This window comes from Cavia porcellus, unplaced genomic scaffold (assembly GCF_034190915.1).
Source record: "Cavia porcellus strain 051 isolate PalLab524CR breed Dunkin Hartley unplaced genomic scaffold, mCavPor4.1 scaffold_8, whole genome shotgun sequence".
NCBI lineage: Eukaryota > Metazoa > Chordata > Mammalia > Rodentia > Caviidae > Cavia > Cavia porcellus.
The window spans coordinates 45541579-45561384 of NW_026947491.1; the positions used below are offsets into that span (position 1 = coordinate 45541579).

Below are 19806 nucleotides of genomic sequence, written 5' to 3' on the forward strand. Positions count from 1 at the left end.
ACTTCAGGCACCTCACAATACTGTTTTGTACCAGCAGAAGTCTCCAGTCCCTACGGTTCATGAGGAAACAATGAACAGCCTTTCCCTAAAGACATTCTTGTTTGCCCTTAAGAACTGAGGGGCAAGAGCCTGAATTACATCCCCACAAAATTCATACACTGAAGCCCTAATATGATTATGTTTAGAGATAGGACCTTTAAAGAGATAAATAAGACTAACTGAGGTTGTTAGAACAGGTCCCTAACTCAATGTGACATTTGACCTTCAAAAGAGGGAGGAGGAGCCCAGGAAGGCATGTGTGGCAAAAAGTCTCTAGGGGGGCACAGGGGTACAGGGTAAAGGTGGCTGGCTATGAGCCAAGAAACGAGACCTCCAGAGAAACCTAAGCTGCCAACACCTATCTCAGACTTCCAATCTCCAGACCTGTGACAAAATAAATTTCTGTTGTTTAAGCTACTCAGTCTGTGTAATTTTCATTATGTCTGTGCCAATATACTAATATAGTGCCCTCGGGAAAAAATAGGCCAATGATCCAATCAGCCTCTCCCTAACAAACACACCCAGGAATTGAGGGTCACAGCCCCACTAAAAAGTAAACCAGGCAGTGACCTGCCAAATCCAGGACTTCGAGTCATCATGGTCTCTACTATCCAAGTACCACTATGCACTACCCACCACTCCCTCTGCCACCTCATGATTCTCAGTCTATTAGAGGCTTTCACCTGAACGTTGCTGTGCCCTAGGATGTCCTTCCTACATGCTAATTTCATCCTAGTTCCTTTCCCATGGCACCCAAGTCCCGTATGCTGTGCTCCTTTGCTATGGTTTCTATCTTGAACGTCCCCCAGAGCCCCATGTGTTGAAGATTTAATCACCACCTATGGTACTACCGGAAAATGGAAGAATCTTTAGGAGGTGGAACATGATGGGAGGAAGTTAGATCAATGGAATTGTGCCCATGATGGAATACTGAGATCCCTGTACCTTAATCTCGGCTTCCCTGCGGCCTTGAGGTAAACAGGCCCCCTCTGGCATACGCTCCTGCTATGATGCACTGATGCCACAGGCCCTAAGCAACACAACCAAGTGACCACGGACTGAAATTTCTGAAATAAACCACAACCCCCCTTCTTCTGTCCAAGGAAACAGCTCAGTGGTAAAGGACTCATCTAGCATGTCAATTCCCAGTACATACATACCCACATGAATAAACAATCCAGTCAACCAACTTCTTTATTAGGTTGATGACCTCAGGTGTTTTTGTCAGCAATGTACATCCTTTTAACTGTGGAGTTTCCACCTCTGATTGGGTGTCTTCAATGTGTATCCTGTGCATCAGTCTTCCCTCACTGGGCTCCAAATTCTCAAAGATTACTCTAACACTTATTTCTCTTCACAAGGAGGGGGGTCCAACTTATTTCTCCATTTTCTCCCAACAGGTCCAGGCCAACACTACTCGCCACCCTTTGAACATAATGGTCTCACTGAGCATGGTGACACACACCTGTAATCCCAGCACTCTGGAGGCCAAGGCAGGAGGACCACTGGGTACATAGTTCAAAGCCAACCTGGACTGTATAGCAAGACCTTGCCTCAAAACAAACGCTCTCCAAACTCCCCGATTTCCCAGTCTCTAAGGTCACTTACACCAGATTGCTTTCCTGAGCCAAATATATAAGGAACAGCTTCTATCTCTCCAATTATTTCACAAAGCCTAATCCAGTGCTCTGCACCCCAGGGCACTCACTACTTAGCAACTGACTGAAGAGGGAAAGAGCCTGATGAATGTGGCAGAGTTAACAATATGATGCGTGCAGTTCTGATGCTAACGAGCTGGAGTCTGTGCATACTCTACAGTTCCCAGTAAGTCTGCCCTCACTTCACATGGCAGAGGCATCTTTGGGGGTCCCCACTGCCCTGCTGACCAACTGGGTATAAATTCAAAGGTTCACGCAACCCTTCTGGTTCAGTGATTTCTAGACAGGCAGAACTCAGGAAAAACTATACTTACATTTACAGTTTTATTGTAGAGAATACAAATCAGGAACTGGAAATCTGCTCAGTGCTGGAAATCTACTCAGTGCTAGTCTGTGTGTTCAGCATGTTTGCACACATAAGCCCTAGGTCTGACCTCCAGATCAGCCAAACAGAAAGATAGCAAAGTCTGTAAGTGTTCTAAACACAGATGTGTGTACTTTGCCCATAGAATCAGGACACATCACCATACCAACATATCCACATGTTCAGTCAGGAAACTGACCCAAATCTGTGTTCAGAGCTCTTTTTAGAGTTTCATTACTGAGCCATGATTGACTGAAATCAAGGGCAATATAGTTTCATTGGATCTCTAGCCCCATTCCCACCCTCAAGAGATCAGGTTGGTATCGTCCAGAAGTTCCAACCCTCTTAGCACATGGTTGATCTTTCTTTTTTCTATCGGTACCGGGGATCGAACTCATAACCACACACTTGCAAGGCAGGCGCTTATGCCACTGAGCTAAATTCCCAGCCTGGTTGATCTTTCTTGCAAGGTCAGCCTCTATCCTAGGTCAATCTTGGTATAAACTTGGTGTGGTCTGAGATCAAATATCAATATAAACTTAACTGTGGTTTTAAGATCAAATTTCAGGGGGCTGGGGATTTAGCTCAGCGGCATAAGCACCTGCCTTGTAAGCACGCGGTCATGAGTTCGATCCCTGGTACCAGTAAAAATGAAAAAGACAAAAAAAAAAAAAAAAAGATCAAATTTCAACATAAATTCAGGTGTGGTTTCAGGGGCCTACCACGAGTAACAGACACTCTAATGCTTGTAAAACTTCAAGATGTTAGAGTCTCCCTCTCAGGACTGAGGATGAAGGCAGATCAAATTCTTTATTTTACAATGAGGTCCTGAAGGCTTTTTTACTAAAAATCTTATTAATTTTTTTCAAATCCATTTTATTTCAAAAAGGAAAAAAAAAAAAAACACAAAATTTCAAAGCATATCAATCAGGGGCAATAATGGTAATACATTGTGCATTGTCATCCCCGAATCATTCACCCAGAGCACAAGACATCTGCTTATAATTGTCCAAACAATACCAGCATAAGTCTTTCTCTTCAGTGACCTCAAAGAAATCAGTAGTCTAACCATCTTAACCATCTTTTTTATATACATATATATATACATATGTTCTCTCAGCTTCTCACACTAGTGAGACAACATGATGTTTACCTACGATTTATTTCACTTATGAGTAGGGTCTCAAATTGCATTCATTTACCCATAAAAGTTTCGTTTATTCTTCTTTATGGCTCAGTAGTATTCCATTGTATAAAAATACATCTTTTTTCCATTCCTCAGTCGATGAGCATTTAGGTTGTTTCCAAGATCTAGCTATTACAAATTGTGCTGCTATAGACAAGGGTGAAATCTTATTAATTCTAAGACAGTTGGAAATCATCTATATTCCAGGAGACCCAAAGTGTCCCACATTAAAGTAGACTCAAGAATTGCTCTATTCCCAACTTGGTTCTTTCCCAGCCCTTACCAAAGAGCCATCTAAGCAGCCATTCAACAAAAAAACAAGCCAGAAACTATGGGTCTTCTTAGCCATTGTTCCATCTCTGGCACTGCAAGAACTTGCCCCTTGCTGGGGATTTAGCTCAACGGCATAAGCACCTGCTTTGCAAGCAGGCAGTCGTGAGTTCCATCCCCAGTACCAGAAAAAAGGAAAACAAAAAAAAATAGAATTTGCCCCTTACCCAGGGCACATGTGGAACCCCAGATTTTCCCCAGCAAAGTCTTCCAAGTAGAAAGGGACTTCTGTAGTGCAGTATTGCATTCAGGCTGTCATCCACTGATATCTGTTCCCCAAGGGGCTCAAGAATCAGATAAACTACTGTGCAGGCCTATACCGGAGACCCTGTGGCTTTGGCAAGGCAATCAGAGGTGCTACATCCCTCTTCCAGATGCCCAAAAGAAGCTTTGCATGTCATGAAGAGATATGAGCAAGAAATATTTAAAAAGTCATGCCCCATCCATGATGTTCAGGAAGTGGGGAAAAAAAGCACTGACACAGGAGAGTTTAGGAGCTTTTAATGCTTAGGCTGAAAACTCACAGACTAGGTTTTTCAGTTACTGGTCCATCTCACCAAGACTGCAGGTAGAGGCCCAAACTCCTCCCAGCAGCCTTCAGAGTAAAGAGGGGCTTCCTTTGTAGTGTAGTGGCTTCCCACCTCAGAGGCCAAAAATCAAGAAGAATATGTAGTGAGCACCTTGTGCTGGGCCTTTGCAAGGGCCTCTAAAGTAGAGGCATCCCCATTTTATAGACAAAGATCCTGAGACAGACGAATCAACGTGTCTAGCACAGAGTTCATAAGACTCACAAAAAGAAACAAAAAAATATACAAAAATATCAAAAGTACAATAAAGATCACAAGTCTCAAAGCTAGGTAAAAATTCAGCTCTTCTGACTGTTTGTACTCTACCACAATGAATTCTGATCCAGCCTCAGCCCCCAACAGGAAGTTCATTATTAACCTCATACCCCATGCTCTGTCCTGGTCCCTGTGAGAAGTGCCAGGCAGAAGCTGTTCTGCAAGGATGAGCAGGAATCCTGGAGATCCAGCCTCCGGTTGGAAGAAGGTAAGATTCAGGGAGAGGCTGGATAAGTGCACTCTATATGTGTGCATGGAAATATCATGCTGACCCCTATTAATAGGTACACTTAAAAATGTCAATAAAAATATAAGATAAAAAAATTGTCCTTCTGAAATAGCAAACGTGACCTCAGACGTGTCTATTCAGGAGATTCTCAGCTGTGGAGAGGCTCTAAAGAAAATGAAGAGGTAAAAAAAAAAAAGAAAATGAAGAGGTAGAGCAGGCTGCAGAAAGTCCCCCACTGAGCGGACTCTCTGTGGACTCAGACATGGAAATACAAAGGGCTGATGCTCAAAGAAGGTGCAGGAAGCGGCAGGGCAGATGTCACTATTCACCTGGCAAGCAGACACTGCCTTGGCAGGGCAGGTCAGAGGATGCATCAACAGATCAAAGAATGTTATCTGCTGGCACCAGAGAGCCCAAGAAGACCTCACTGGTCCAGTCCAGGAGATGTGTGGTCATCTGCTTGTGCAAGGGTGACTTGAGACCTTGAAACTCACCCTGTGCCTGGCCCCGGGGGGCTTTCACTTTGTCAGCAGAGGCAGTAGCCCCAACTCACTGAGCCTTTCCTTGGCCACTGTCTCCCAGCCCTTGTTGGCCTGTGGGTTTCGGGGAGAGGGATGCAAGAGTCCCTCCACCTGGACCTCTGGCATCAGACCAGACAGAGCCCGTCGTGCTCGCTGCTCTGCCAGTCGCCCCACGCCCACTACTAGCCGCACCCCTAGCAGCTGCACCTGCCGGCAGAGGGCTGCATCACAGATCCCCAGTAGCTGTTCTCGCTGTTTAGCAGGCAGCTCAGCAGGGGTGAGGTTGCGTCCACTGGGAGCCAGAAAGAGCAGGGGACAAAGATTGTGGACAAAGCAGTGACGGAAGAAGACCTCAGGCTGTCCACAGAGGTTCCGGAAAAAGCCCCAGAATCGGGCACCGCTCACCTCCGACTGTGGGCACTCTAGTCCCAGCACTGGTCGCTTAGGGTGCTCTTGGGCAGGGGTCAGCACAGGTCCCCCAATGCCCAACCAGTCTCGGACCATGCTCACTTCCCCAAAGGGCACCTGTGGGGAAGAAGAGAGACATGACCTTCACCTGACACCTCTTGGCCAAGTGATCCCCCTTCCATGAGGACGCAGGTTTGGCCCACTCGCCACCCTACACAAAGGTCTGAGACAGATTCCTGGGCCTGTGGTTTGGACTTGACCATCTTCAGTTGCTTCACTATGGCCTGTGGTTCAGAAGAATCTATCTGTTTGCCTCTACCTTCGCTAGCTTTGGGACCAGGTACAGGGAGTATACTGGGACATCTGCACTACACAGGCCATGATGGTTAGTAATGAGGGCCCAGATGGCCTGAGACAGAATGACAGCCAGGACAAACCTGAGATAGAATGACAGCCACTGCTCTCTAGGTGCCCTCCCGGCCCCAAGCCTCAGGTTGTCATTTCCATCGATCATCATTGATCACCTTTCATCACCCAGTTGGGGTCAATAAAAGCGATTGAGCCTCCTGCCCTGAGGCCTCCTCCCCTCCCCCACCTGCCAAGCACTCCCATGAGGGGCAGTCACTCATCCTAAGCTCTGAAAGGACAGCTTGGATCCTGGCTCTACTCAGAACCTCTCCTCTGCCAAGAAACAGAACCCAGGTTGCCAGAATGCCCTCTATGTCTTTCATACTCACCCCTGCCAACCAATCTTCCCTGAGGACCCAGCAGCCCTAATCCTTCTCCTGACCCCAGTCATACTCCAGGGACAAGGGAGATCTGACAAGGTAAGGCAAGGATGGGGGATCGCAGAAGAAGAGCTCTCAGAGGCAATTAGCACAGAGCTCACAAGGGAAATGAAACTACCGTTAATGTGCTTGGTTAACAACAGGCAGAGAGGCCAGAGTGTCTGAGACTACAGGAGCCAGGGTGTACTAGGAGCGAGCTATGGGACGGACACACATGTCCACAATCAGGCACATGTTCCCCCTCCCCAACCAAGCATCCACCTAGAAGCCTCCCACTCCACCCACCAGGGGAAGCCAGGCTCTTTACCCCAGTCTGGGCCATGCCAAAAGGTCCCGGGTTCATGCCTAGGAACAGCACTTCCTTGGGGCCCTGACAGTAGCGAGTCACGTAGCTTCGATGTGGCTCCCACGCATAATCCACAGGATTGTAGATAAGGCCCACAGGCTCTGAAAACTGCAGTTGGCTCAGCTCAACATTGAGCCGAAGCTCCTCCTCAAGGAAGCCCTCAGCCAAATTTCGAGCACAGGGCTGGGCCTCCATCAGGGAAGCTTCAGGCTCAGGAAGGAGGCCCACTGGAAAAGCCTGAGGCACAGCCATGCCCCATCACCTGGAAAAGAGGAAGACAGAGGCCCTATCAGCCCTCAGCCCACAGCAGAAGGGTTTCATGCTGGCCAGGACCTCTACTACCATTTCATGAATGAACCCTAGGAAACCAAGTTAGTCATCTGCCAATTGCCTAAGCTCAAACTCAGTTCTCAGTAGTGCAGCCCCCATCTCACTTCTAGAATCCTTCCTCTTCACATATCACCTGGTGAGAATAAACCAAAGCCAGCCAGCCACCCTCCACTCCAACCTCCTTTCCGTCAGGCTCAGGGCTGAGTCCTGAGCTCCCAGACCATCCTGAGTAGTAGGTTTTCAGTGTGCACTTGCTAGTGGCACCCTTTCTGCACTTAGTGAAACAAGTCCAGCCAGGATGGGCTGTGTCCTGGAAACCACTGTGCTGACGAATGAGATGCAGGTGCACAGCCACAGCCCAGAGACCTGAGAGGGCTAACTACAATCGTTTCCAGGTGGTAAGCAATTGCTCTACATGAGGTACACCTCATTGATCTTCATAACGACCCCATGAGGTAGGCATTACTGCTCCCATGTTAGAAGTGAGGAGACTGAGGCTTAGCAAGATCAAACGACTTGCGCACGGGCAGGCAGCTAGCAAGTAAATGAAGCTGGGATTTGAACCTCCACTATCTGACTCAAGGCTATGCTCTTAACCACCCACACCAACTTGCTTTAGATGGTTTGATCAGCCACTCTGCTAGTTCTACAGCCTCCGAGCTCCAGCCCAACTTCTTCCCCATTCAAGAATCCTCAGTGGTAAACAGAATGATTAACTGATTCAGAAAAGACTCTTTTTTTTTTTTTTTTGGTACTGGGGATCAAACTCATGACTGCATGCTGGCAAGGCAGGTGCTTATGCTGCTGAGCTAAATCCCCAGACCCCAAAAAAGACTCTCGAAAACTATGTAACCATGGCCAGGGGCTCAGGTTTCCCCACCCAAATAAGAGTAATTCCTACTACATAATATTGATATAAGAATGGAATGAGGTGTTATGCATAGGTCAGAAGAGGATGAAAAGAAGAAAAAAGGAAAAGGGGAGAGGATACAATGAGGAGAGGGAGCCTGACAGCAAGGGTTGTGATAAACTGCAAAGGCCGTTCCTCCTCAGCCCTCCCAAGCAAACTCAGCGTTCTAACTTGTTGCCTCAATCTCCAAAACTTTGCACATGTTATTTCTACAAACCCAACCAAGTCTACTTCTTGAGACAAGCACATCACCCAGTAGACATCAATGAGGGCAGTGACTCCCCCACATCCCTATACATCCAAATCATATCCCTTCTTCAAGATGTGGCTCAAACCACCCTTCTGTTAAAGTTTGCCCTGCTGAGAACATGGCAGTATTTGCAATAAATTCCTAACCTCCTCCCACACAAAAGATTATCTGTGAGGACTGTATATCTCTATGTTAAATGTGATTACAACGGCTAACAAATGCTGACAGCTACCGTATATCACCATGGTTAGTGGCTTCATCATGAATTTTACATCTTGCCTTCCCTAACTAGGGCAGATCAGGGGCCAAGCTCAATTCAATTTCTATCCACAACTCTAAGGTTCTAGCTTTTGTTAGGTACTCCACAAACATGAGCTCGGAGCTAGCGCCATACTTTATCAGTAAACCAGAAATAAAACTACTATCTACCAAGGAATCATTCTCTTTTTTAAGTGCTTGGGATCAAAGCCAACACTTTGAGTATACTAGGCCAGTGCTCTACCACAGAGCTACACTCCCATCCCCAAGAAACGTTCTTGACACATTTCTCTCCACATCTACATCCTGAGTTCACTCAAGGCTCAGCTGCTTGCTTTCCAAGACTTGCTAGAGTGTGTTTCCATGTCTGGGCCTCCATAGAGCATGGACCACTGTTCCTCTCAGCCTGAGCCTAGGTCAAGACTGACTGCTCTCCCCAGGTGAGGTTGTTGTACCTAGATTGATACAAGTCAGATGCCAGGGGTATGGGTCTGTAATCCCAGTTACTTAAGAGGCTGAAGCAAAAAGATTACAAATTCAAGACCAGACTGGACAAATTTACATTACTCTGTCTTAAAATTAAAAAAAAAAAAAAATCACACAACAGACCAGAGGTTTAGCTCAGTGGCACAAGCACCTGCCTGGCAAGTGAAAGGTCATGAGTTCAATCCCTGATACACACACAAAAAACACTTCAAACAACAGTTTTGGATGTTAAGCCAGGCATGGTGGCAGGTGCCTGTAATCCCAGTACTCTGGAGGCTGAGGCAGGAGGATCTTTGTGACTTCAAGACCAGCCTTGGCTAAAAATTAGCTTAAGGCCAGCCTGAACTACAGAGCACAGACCCCATCTCAAAAAGAAAAAATAAGTGTTGGGTGTTGAGGCTGGAGCCATCAGCGTATTCTATCATCCTAGACTACCAGAAGAAAAAAAGAAGAAGAAAACCCCAGAATTTGAATTTAGGAAGTCCTAATCTCAGAAGTCTTTTTTTTTTTTTTAGTGACGGAGGGGTTACCAGGGGTCGAACTCACAATCTCACGCTTGCCAAGCAGGCACTCAAGCCACTGAGCTAATCCCCCTGCCTCAGAAGTCCTTAAATGATCTGTCCAGGTGGGTACTCAGGACCAAATAAGCTTATACAAAAAGTAAGAAGAAAGGTGTGGTGAACCCAAACATATCAGGACTCCTTTCTTTGCACCTCCCCCTGCTCCACTGTAGGATCTCTCTGAGTCTACTTTTTGCATTTAGAGACCTGAGCTAGTGAAGGAAAGATGCTAGGCATGGTGGTGTTTGCCTGTAACCGGAATACTCAGGAGGTTGAGTCAGAAGTATTGGGTGAACTTGAGACCAGCCAAACTCACCCAATCCTGGGCTAATTTGTGAGTTCAAGGCCAACCAGGGTATACAGCAAAACCCTAATTTAAAAGAAAACAAAACAAAAACACACACAGGAAAGACAAGAATAGGGGTATACAAAAGTGACAGATCTTATTTTCAGAATTCCAGAGTTCCAAAGCCCGATTTAGTTATCAAGAACCACAGAGGAGAAGTCAACTAATTTGAACTCTAGTCCTGGGTTCATCTCTACGAAGGTTCTGGTTGTTGGTTTGTTGTTTTGTTTTGAAACAGGATCTTACCAAATTGTAACTCTTCTACCTCAGCTTCTAGAGTACCTAGGATTACCAGGTTATACCACAGTGCTCAGCAAGATTCATGTAACTCTCCACTCCAGGAAAATCCCATATGCCATCAAACCACTACCAACTGTTAACTTGCTTTATTTATTCTTTCAATATTTGAGTCTTTTACATAACAAGCACTGTGGCAATATCTTTGTGGGGAACAAATTCAAAATGAATAAACTGTGTGTGTGTGGCTTTCACTACTATCTCTAGTACTGTGAGAGAACAGATAAGCAACAAATTATAATTCAATATAGCCTAAGCTTTATAACCTGAACACTACAGGTGCCAGATTAGATCAGATGTAAAGGCAGTGAGGCGAACCAAAACCAATTTTGACAGATACTCGGGTTTTCGGACATCCAGTAGAAAAAGTTTACCCAGTACCCACGACACTGTCCACTCCCGTCCCTTAGTGGTACTCCAGGCATCCATATGGACAACAAGCAAATCCTTAAAACCAAAACAGAGCATACACTCAGTAAGATTCTTCCACCCTTCCTCTGATTCCGACAGGCCAAGGCCAAGTACTCTGCAAAACTCCGCCTGCGCACGCGGGCTCCACCGGACGGGAAGGCTGTGATCCTCAAGCCTCCCAGGCGATCCCTGGTCGCCTCTCCCTCACACTGGGACTAGCTCCAGACGAGGCAAGGCCCCCAAAACACCAGCTCTCTTACCACCCTCTCAGCTCTGCCCCTAGCGCCATGGGAGGGCCTCAGAGACCTACATTCCCAGCCTTCCGCTCCCTCACCTGATACACACTCCCATCCAGTTTCCAGTTCCTTTCCCCATGCCAGGCGTGAAGGATAGTGGGAGTCATAGTCCGCAGTATTTTGGGAAGGAGATTGGTTCAGCCACAGCCACTTCCGCCGGAAATGCCCAAATCCCCGGAAAAGTACGCCGGGTGAGCCCCCAAGTGGTGCTGGGAGTTGTAGTTTATTCTTACCATCAGCGCTGAATCCAATGGAGTGTGGTGGTTGGTGTAGGCATGTTAGTTCAGCACTCAGGAGACTCAAAAGGAGCTAAATCTAGAAATCTTAAGAAATGAGAGAACCTTAAAAAAAAAAAAAAAGAAATGAGAGAACCTAATCCTAAAGTTTATTCCTAAGCATCAGGAAGCTCCAACCATCCCAAATCTCTTACCCACTTGAGGATACTGACAATGGCTAAAAATCTATTTCTACCAGTCTGGCTACCCCAGGGAGAAGAGACTACTCCTTTGCAACCCTCAAGGGTCCATTGCTGTAGGCAGAACACCAACGGAGGCGTTTCTGGTGACTCCTAACAACTCTAAAAGCAAACACTACCCCATTACTGTCCAACGCCTTCATAGGTTCACCATTTTGGCTTTTCTCCCTCTTCTGCCTTGCTATTTGCCTAGCCCCATAATCTATATTAGGGTTCTCCAGAGAAGCAGAACCAATTGAATATCTATTTATTTTCCTCTATGAGAAAATTTACCATGTGACTGACCCACAGGATGGGGGAACAAAGAAGTCCCATGATCTGCTGATCTACTGTTGATAAGCTGGAAAACCTACGGTGTGATTCAGTCTGAGTCTGAATCTGAAGAGGGATTGCAGGGAAGCTTGTAGATATAAGTCCCAGGGCTTGAAGGCTTGAGAACCAAGACCTTTAGTCAGATCTCCAATGAAGTCAAAGGGTAGGAGAAAATAGATGTCCTAGCTCATAAAGAAAGAGAATTTACGTGTCCTATGCTTTTTTGTTCTATTGGGCCTTAAGGGAGTGTGTGATCCTGACTCAGTTTACCAATTCAAATGCCAGTCTCTTGGAAATGCCCTCCCTGACACACCTAGAAGCAAAAGCCAACTACAGTATCTGGGTGACTTTAATCCACATTAGTGGACATATAAAATTAACTATCACATTTCCGCTCATCCAAATCTTCTTTCTCAAATATTCTTCCGAGGAAGCCTTTTTTCACCAATTGTAATTCCTTGACTGCACTTATATAGCCCACCTACACCTGTCTAAGAACCAATACCCAAAACTTTGATTCCTAGGTTTGTTTTTTGTTTGTTGGTTTGGTTTTGTGGTCTTTTGGAGACAGGTTCACACTATACAGTTCAGGCTGGCCATGAGCTCACTTTGTAGCCCAGGCTGGTCTCAAACTCGTGGTGATCCTCCTGCCTCAGCCTCTTGAATGCTGAGATTACAGGCATGCACCATCATGCTCATTTGTCCTTGGTTTGGTCTTGTCCTCTAGATCTTTCTATGTGTTCTGACTATAGGACTCTCAATAGAGTAAAAATCCCCTAAGCCAGTTATCTTCTGGGTTCCTCCCACTCCCACCCATGCTGAGCACAGCCAGGACTCTGATCACCAAAGCAAGGTCTCCCTGTATGTAGTAGGGAAGGAGACTAGTGAACCCAAGAGCAGAAAGAAATGAGAGAACAAGAGTGCTACTCATTTCCCAAGCCTCCTTCAGTCCTCTATTAGCAGACAAACTTAATAGGTGCAGCAGGAGTTTCAGGGCACCATGAGCAGTGACCCCTCTGACACTAAAGTGAGAAACCCCTCCCACCCTTGCAAGATTTCAGAAACGGAATGAATCATCTACCTCATGAAGCCCATTATTTCCTGAGCTTTAATTTGTACCAGATTCTCCCCTTCTCTGTGTCTTTGTCTTTCCCCACCTATATAAATTTATCTCATCTCTCCTATATTTTTTCTCTCCATATATTTGCATCTCTGCCTCTTTCAGTGTATATCTGTCTTTGTTTCTTTCTCTGGTATTACTGAAATAAGAGTTAGCTTTTAGAATGGGCTTCTCTTCCTCCATGACACTTATCATGTATGTGTCTAAACAAAAACAAGTAGGGACTTCACTGTGGTGTCATCTCATTTTTTTTTTTTTAGAATTCCTCTACCTGGCGAGGAATGGTGGTATATACTTGTGATTCTAGCACTTGGGAGGCTGAGGCAGAAGGATCATGACTTCAAGACCAGCCTGAGCTACATGCAAGACCCTGTCTCAAAAATTTTTTTCGTAGATTTCAACCATCAGATAGATATCTTTCTATCAACCCAACCACTTTGCCACTTGTTCACCCAATGATTTCAGTTTATCATCTTGGCAGCCTCCCCTCATGCCCAAGTCTACCTCTAGCAGGACAATAATAAGTAAAATGAGTGACAGACAAATAAATATGCCAAGACCCCCACTCCTTTAGTTTTAACTTCCTGGGAGAATCAGGTAACTCTGTCCCTATAAGCCCATCTACCCCAGCAAGCTCAGAGATAGGGAATTCAGATAAAAAGGAGAAACTGAGGTTTGGGCATCCCCCAGTGATTTGCTACAGCTGACCCTACAGGAGTCTTGGGCCCATGCTGCTCCTCTCTACCTATTTGTCTGTCAGGAAAGATGGTGCAGAGAAATAGAGACACATGCAGACTTTCAAGAGATAGAGCCCTGAGAGGTGAGCATAGGCTTAGGTGAAACATCGCCCATTTCTTAGTCTCCTGGCCCTCTCAGTAGTCTTCAAGGGGCTGAAAATAGTGGTTTATGGATAGAGCCTTGGGAATAAGAGTAGGAGCAGGTCCAGGCTGTGGCCTGGGTAACAAGCTAAAGAGTTGAATCACCTAGAGAGGGGCTGTCCAAGCCCACCAGCCTGTAGCTCAGGCCTGAACCCAGTGGGGAAGGGGTTAATCTGCTCACTCCGGTTTTTGGGGGGGTTTTTGTTTTGTTTTGTTTTTTGATTTTTTTCCCCTAGGTTTCCTTGGGCTATTGGGGCTGTGTTGGGCCTTGAGCGCCATCTATCGGCCTGTGGAGTGCCTAGCTCTGACTCCCAGCTCACTTTCCTAAGCTGCTCATTCAGCCTTTGCCCTTGCTTCCATGCTTCTGCAGCAAGGAAGATCGTCTAGCCACAGGGCCTCCAGCTGTAGAAAACAAAGACTGGGTGTTGGAGAAAGGAAAACCTATTTGCCTTCCTAAGTTCCAAGTGTCACCTGGTCAGCTCCCTGGATAACCCTAAAGAATAGGGTGTAGACACCTGCCCTAACCCCACTACACTGGACCCTCTTGGTCGGCCCAGAAAACATTAAAGGAACATTGGAAGCTGTGTGTGGTGGTGCACACTTATAATCCCTGCGGGTTTTTTGTTTTGTTTTGTTTTGTTTTGTTTTTTGACACAAGGTCTTGGCATGTAGTTCAGATCAGCCTTGAACTCACAATGATCCTCCTGTCTCAGCCTCCCAAGTGCTGGGATAACGGGTATACACCACTGCACCCGGAAATCCCTCATTCTTGGAGGCTAAGCCAGGAAAATTGCAAGTTCAAGCCTCGCAACTTAGTAATACTCTGTCTGAAAATTTAAAACATACGTATATACATGGAATGTAGCTCGGTGTAAAGGGTCCAGCTTCAATCCCCAGTGCTGGAGAGAGAGACTGAAGATGAATGAATATGAATTGGAGGAGAAAGAGTGTAAGCTGTAGAATGAGGCTGTCTGAATTGCATTCCAGCTCTGTCACTTACTTACTTAGTGATGGCCTTTGGCAAATTACTTAATTTTTGTGTGCCTCAGTTATTTGAGCTGTAAAATGAGATAATCTTTGCAATCCATGCCTTCTTTTGTAACAATTAAATTACTTAATTACATAAGGTGTTTGATACAATGTCCAGATCAGAATTTGTGTTCCTTGAAGCTCAGTTGTTGCTATTAGACCACAGCCAGAGTCTCAGGCAGATGCTGGGCTGAACACTCAAGATTCAGGCCAAGAACCATATTCTGACATAAGCACAGAGGTCAAGTCTGAGCAACTCATCCCTGGAGAGTTCAACAAAGACAGACTAGCATAGGCTAGGTTTGAGCGTAGAAATTTAGGGTTGCAAGAAAAATACCTTTCATGCGTCCAAGATCAGCAGTAGATGGGGTGAAGGGGTGTGATTCAGTGGCAAAGTGTGTTCTTTTTTTTCACTATGTTATTCAGGCTGGCCTTGAATTCACAGCAATCCTCCTGCCTCAGCCTTCTGAGTGCTGGGATTACAGGTGTGCCTCACCATGCCCAGCTCAGAGTGTGTTCTTTCTGTTACATGTTTTGTTTTTGCAGGATTGATGATTAGGGCCTTTATGCTAAACTATGACCCCAGTCTTTTTTATTTTTTATTTTAAGATAGAGCCTTGCTGAGTTGCCCAAGCTGGACTCAAACTTGTGATCCTTCTGCCTCCGTCTCTCAGAGTACTAGGACTCCAGGTGTGTGCCACCACACCTGGCTCAGGGTGTGTTCTTACACACAAAACCCTTGGTTCAGTCCAAATCACATGTATACACACACACACACACACACACACACTCACACAATATAAGGAAGAAATGCATTAAGGAAGGATATTCATTAACAGACCTTTAAAAGTTCTATGCTATGAAAAAGGGAAGAAAGGCCCGTATTGTATGAGGTAAGTCAAGGGATTGTGTCCCAAGAATATGTCCTGGGCACAGACTCAAAAGGCTGAAGGTTTGATCAGATTCCAAAAGCCTTCAGAGACCTGGATGACAGCCCATTCCAGCACTGTGGAATATAACCCTCCTGTCTTTCCCCCATCTGGTGCAGAGGGCCTCCACAAGTGGAGGGAGATGTCTGACGGTCCCACAGGTTTCATCCCATCACCTCCTAGAACTGGAGAGCCAGGGGATCTAGGCTACAAGTTCACCCATTGTTTGCCTAACATGTTCAGTGATTTCTCTGTCTGTATCTTCTAGATGCCTGCCTTCTTCTACCTGACAGAGAAATGGATACATGGGATCCTTCTCCAAGGAATGAGAAGGCAGAAATGCAGAGCCAGTGGGGTCTCTGGCTCGGCCTCTACCCTGCCACCACCATCTCAGGCCCAGGGCAGCACAGCCCAACTTTATGGACTGATGCCCACGTCACCAGTATCAGGAAACAGCTTCCAAGTTTCCTCAACTCCCACTCCTGGGGCTGGACTCCTGGGTCCCCAGGAGAGGAACAGGAACAGGCTAGATGGGCTGATTTGTGTCGCTTACTTGAGAAGCAATTATCGAAGGAACTGTCAGCTGAACGCAGCTCTCTCCTTGCTAATCGGATTTCACCAGGGCCCCCGGCTGGGGGGAAGGCTGAGTAATTTGGCTTGATGCAGTGGTGGGAGATGTCGGGCCAGGAGGCCGGACAATCTGTCTGAGTGGTGTTAGAGTTGTCCAGAACAATTATCCTGAGGGGACCACACAGACATCAGACAGACAGCGGAGCAGGTTGGACTGATCCCCAAGTCCTGCAGCAAGAAGGATGGAAGTTAGATTTTGATAGAGTGTGAGGAACATCTCCCACAAGTTGAGCAGAATTCAGCAATGAGACAGAAGAGTCTGGGAGACCCATGAAGCCAGGTGGGAAGGGAACCCAGGAATCCTAGCACCCAGCTCCCCCAAACCCTGGCCCTGGCCCTGCCTGCACTCCCAAGGGAACAGCCAAAGAGCAGAGACCCCAACCAAGGAAAAGTCTTCAGAGTCCTAAAGCCATCCTATGGGGCTCCCAGGCCACACCTTCCCTGCTAGCCTGTGCTCTGTCATGTGCCTTCTCTCACCCCTTCCTCCTCTCACAGTTCTGTGACTCTTCCCCTTGTCCCAGTCACGCCACCCTCTCCACCTCTTCCAGAGATTGTGCAGCACTGACCACATCCTCCTGCCTCTCCCTCCACCCATTCGACACCTGCAGAACAGGGCCTGCCATGCAGCAGCTGTCACTAAGCTCTCCTGAGCTGACCTTCCATCCCGCACGCCACCCTGAGTACCTTATGTAGACTCTTGCATCGAATTCTCACAGTCCTCCTCCAAGAGAAACACTGTTATATACCCAGATCATTCTTTCGACATTACTGCTAAGGGACCCTCCTGAGGAGGGGGGCCATATCCCTTCATCTCTGCATCCCGAGCTATGAGAAACCCTGCTCTGGCTGCAGTACAATCAGTGTCTATTGACTGAACAGTAGTTCAGTGAATGACCGACCTCATTGCCTCCTCCCAACCAGCCTCTAGGTAGTGTCCACGTCTTGGACCTCAGGTCCTGTTACCGGCTCCCTTGACTTCCCTCTCACCTCCACGCCTCTAATACTAAGACATGGGGAACATAGCTTTCTCATCCTCTCCTCCATTGCACAGTGGCCCAGATCATCCCTGGCCTAGAACATTCTTCCCATTCCTCTGCCATGGAACACATTCTACCCAGTCCCCAAGACCCAAGCCAAATACCACTTCCCAGATGGGCATGATGATGTACACTTGTAATTCTAGGCACTTGAGAGGCTGAGGTAAGAGGATCAAAAGTTCAAGGTCAGTCAGGCACTGTGGCACACACCTGTAATCCCAGCACCCTAGAGGCTGAGGCAGGAGGATAGTTAGGAATCTGAGGCTAGCCTGTGCTACATAGGATCAAAAAAAAAAAAAAAAAAAAAAAAAAGAAAGAAAGAAAGAAAGGAGACGAGGAATAGAGTTAATTTGAGGTCAACTTGGGCAACTCAGCAAGACCCTGTGTCAAAATTTAAAGAAGAGGAAAAAGGAAAAAGAAAGCCTGAGGGTATAGCTCAGCAGTAGACCACTTGCCTAGCAGAACCCAGTATAGGACAAAAAGAAAAAGAAGAGAAAAAAATCACCTCCCTTGCAGCATTCCCTGGTACCCTCACCCCACTGCCTCCACTGCCTCTGCCTGGACTGTACCTCTCTTGTGACCACTGTCACCAACTGTTAAGTCTGGGAAAATGGATGCACCTTAAGACTATAGTGTTATCAGACTACACATTTTTTGGTAGGAATCAAATTCACAACCTTGCACTTGCCAGGCAGGCATTGCCCCAGCCCAAGACCATAATGTTATGAAATAAGTCAGATACAAGGTTCATTATCATATGGTTCTCATATATGATAAATACAATATAAATATAACATAAATATTATATTATTCTATATAATACAAATATAATATAAACAGTGAGCAAAATAAAAGATTCTAAAAAAGAAATGTCTGTGGCTCTGCTAGATGATGTGTTCCGGAAGTCAACATTCAGGCTTCCCTCTCCTCAGGACGGCCCCTCTTTGTCCCTGTCAGGTGCTCAGTAAACACCTGGGCAGTACTGAGGATGTGGCTCAGTGGCAGAGAGCTCGCCTAAGGGATCCTCAAGCCAGGGGAGGGAAGCAGAGGAAGACATGAATACCACTATTTTTATTTTATCTCATCATGGACGTGCTTACAGCATATTGAAGAAGCCCAGAACTCTCAAGGCGACTTGAAGCCGAGGTCCAGCAGTGGACAGTACTATGACCTTAGAAAGCTCATTTCCTCTCTGACTCTTAGCACTGGTCTTTCTTCCCTAGAAGAGGGGACAGAGGCTACTTCACAAGATACAGGATGTGTTCTCATCTCACTGGCTCAGGGGCTGTCAAATGAGCAGAGGGGACTTGTCTGTCTGTCTGTCTATCTTTCTGCCTCCATGCTGAGCCTTTTCCCTTCTAACCCCCATCAATTCAGACTCAGATCCCTGAGTCCCACTTCTCACTGTCACTCAGGCATGTCAGTGTTCCTGATGTCACCACTCTAGGACAGGCATGGCCTCGCCCTTTCCCAGCTCCACCCCTGCCGCCCACCCCCACAAGGGAGACCTGGCCTCCTCCCTCTGTCAATATTCATAATGGAGCATGGAGGTACTGGGCATAGAGTGAGATGCAAATTGGCCCCAATTCTCAATCCAAGAAGGAGAATGCCTGAGCAGTGGACCCAGAGAACCCTGTGCTCGTTTGCATGTCATTTGCATTATATTTACATGTGATCAATTTCATGTTCAAAGGCACAGTCCTCCCTCTCCAGTTTTTCTTCCCCAGGGTCCCTCAGCCTCTGCCCCCATCAGCCCCCCAGCCCTTACCCCCCTTCCAGGCCCTGTCACAACCTTCCTTTTCTTCTTCCTAGCCGCATCCCCAGCCCCTGCCCTCCCCTTTAGCCAAGGACCCATTTGCCCAACACCCAGAATAGCACGCTGGGGTCTTACCCCTTCTTTGAGAGGGGCATCGCCCTTGCCCCCTCCCGCCCAGAGCCGGGCAGGCGCAGCAGACAGTAAGCGCGCCTCTCAGCAGATCCCGGCCCCATTCAGCCCGGTGATTAATGGAGCTGCCCTCCCCATGAACCTGCCTTTAATACTGAGGAAGTTATGAAACCGCTATACATCAGCAGCTCCGGCCCCACTGCCCCCGCCTGCCTCCTCCTCTCCACCCCCACCTTCCAGCTCCCTCTTCAAAATCTCATTTGGGCTCCTGCCTCCTGGGCCCACCCTTCCCCTGGCCTTTGCTGGGGGAGGGGGTGTCTGCCCCTCCAGCCCTCCCTCCCGGTGAGGACCCACATCTCATTTTCCCTTCCTCTTTCCCCCCTGCTCCGCCCTTTTTCCCTCCCCCCCCCCACGCTGCATCTCCGGACCCATTTAGAATTGCTGACATTTTATCTGCATTACATACATCACTCCGTCCCCAGCAGCCATCTCTCATGGATTGGCGGGGGCGGAGTGGTCCTGAGCTAGGGAAGGTGTGGGGAAGGGGTGGAGGCGGGAGAGGGACGAACTTCCTCCTCACCCCTTCCCACTGAGCTGCAGTCCAGGTGAGAGCTAGGACAGGTGATGAATCCCCAGGGTTCCAGTCTCTCCTAACT

The 19806-nt window shown here is 47.1% G+C and overlaps 1 protein-coding gene across 6 annotated transcripts in view; it reads right to left on the reverse strand.

The window, feature by feature from the left end:
* Smug1 (single-strand-selective monofunctional uracil-DNA glycosylase 1) overlaps window positions 1–19275 on the reverse strand; it is a 69273-nt gene extending 49998 nt beyond the window's left edge. The window contains exons 1-4 of one of the 6 annotated variants that reach the window (XM_003476020.5): window positions 19157–19275; window positions 11089–11196; window positions 6673–6973; window positions 4064–5694 (exon numbers count right to left, since the gene is read on the reverse strand). In XM_003476020.5, coding sequence (XP_003476068.1) covers window positions 5167–5694; window positions 6673–6963 — 819 coding nt within the window. In that variant the 5' untranslated portion in view covers window positions 6964–6973; window positions 11089–11196; window positions 19157–19275 and the 3' untranslated portion in view covers window positions 4064–5166. The other 5 variants (XM_063254877.1, XM_005006434.4, XM_005006433.4 and 2 more) reach the window with 5 other exon arrangements.
* Between the last annotated feature and the right edge of the window lie 531 nt (window positions 19276–19806).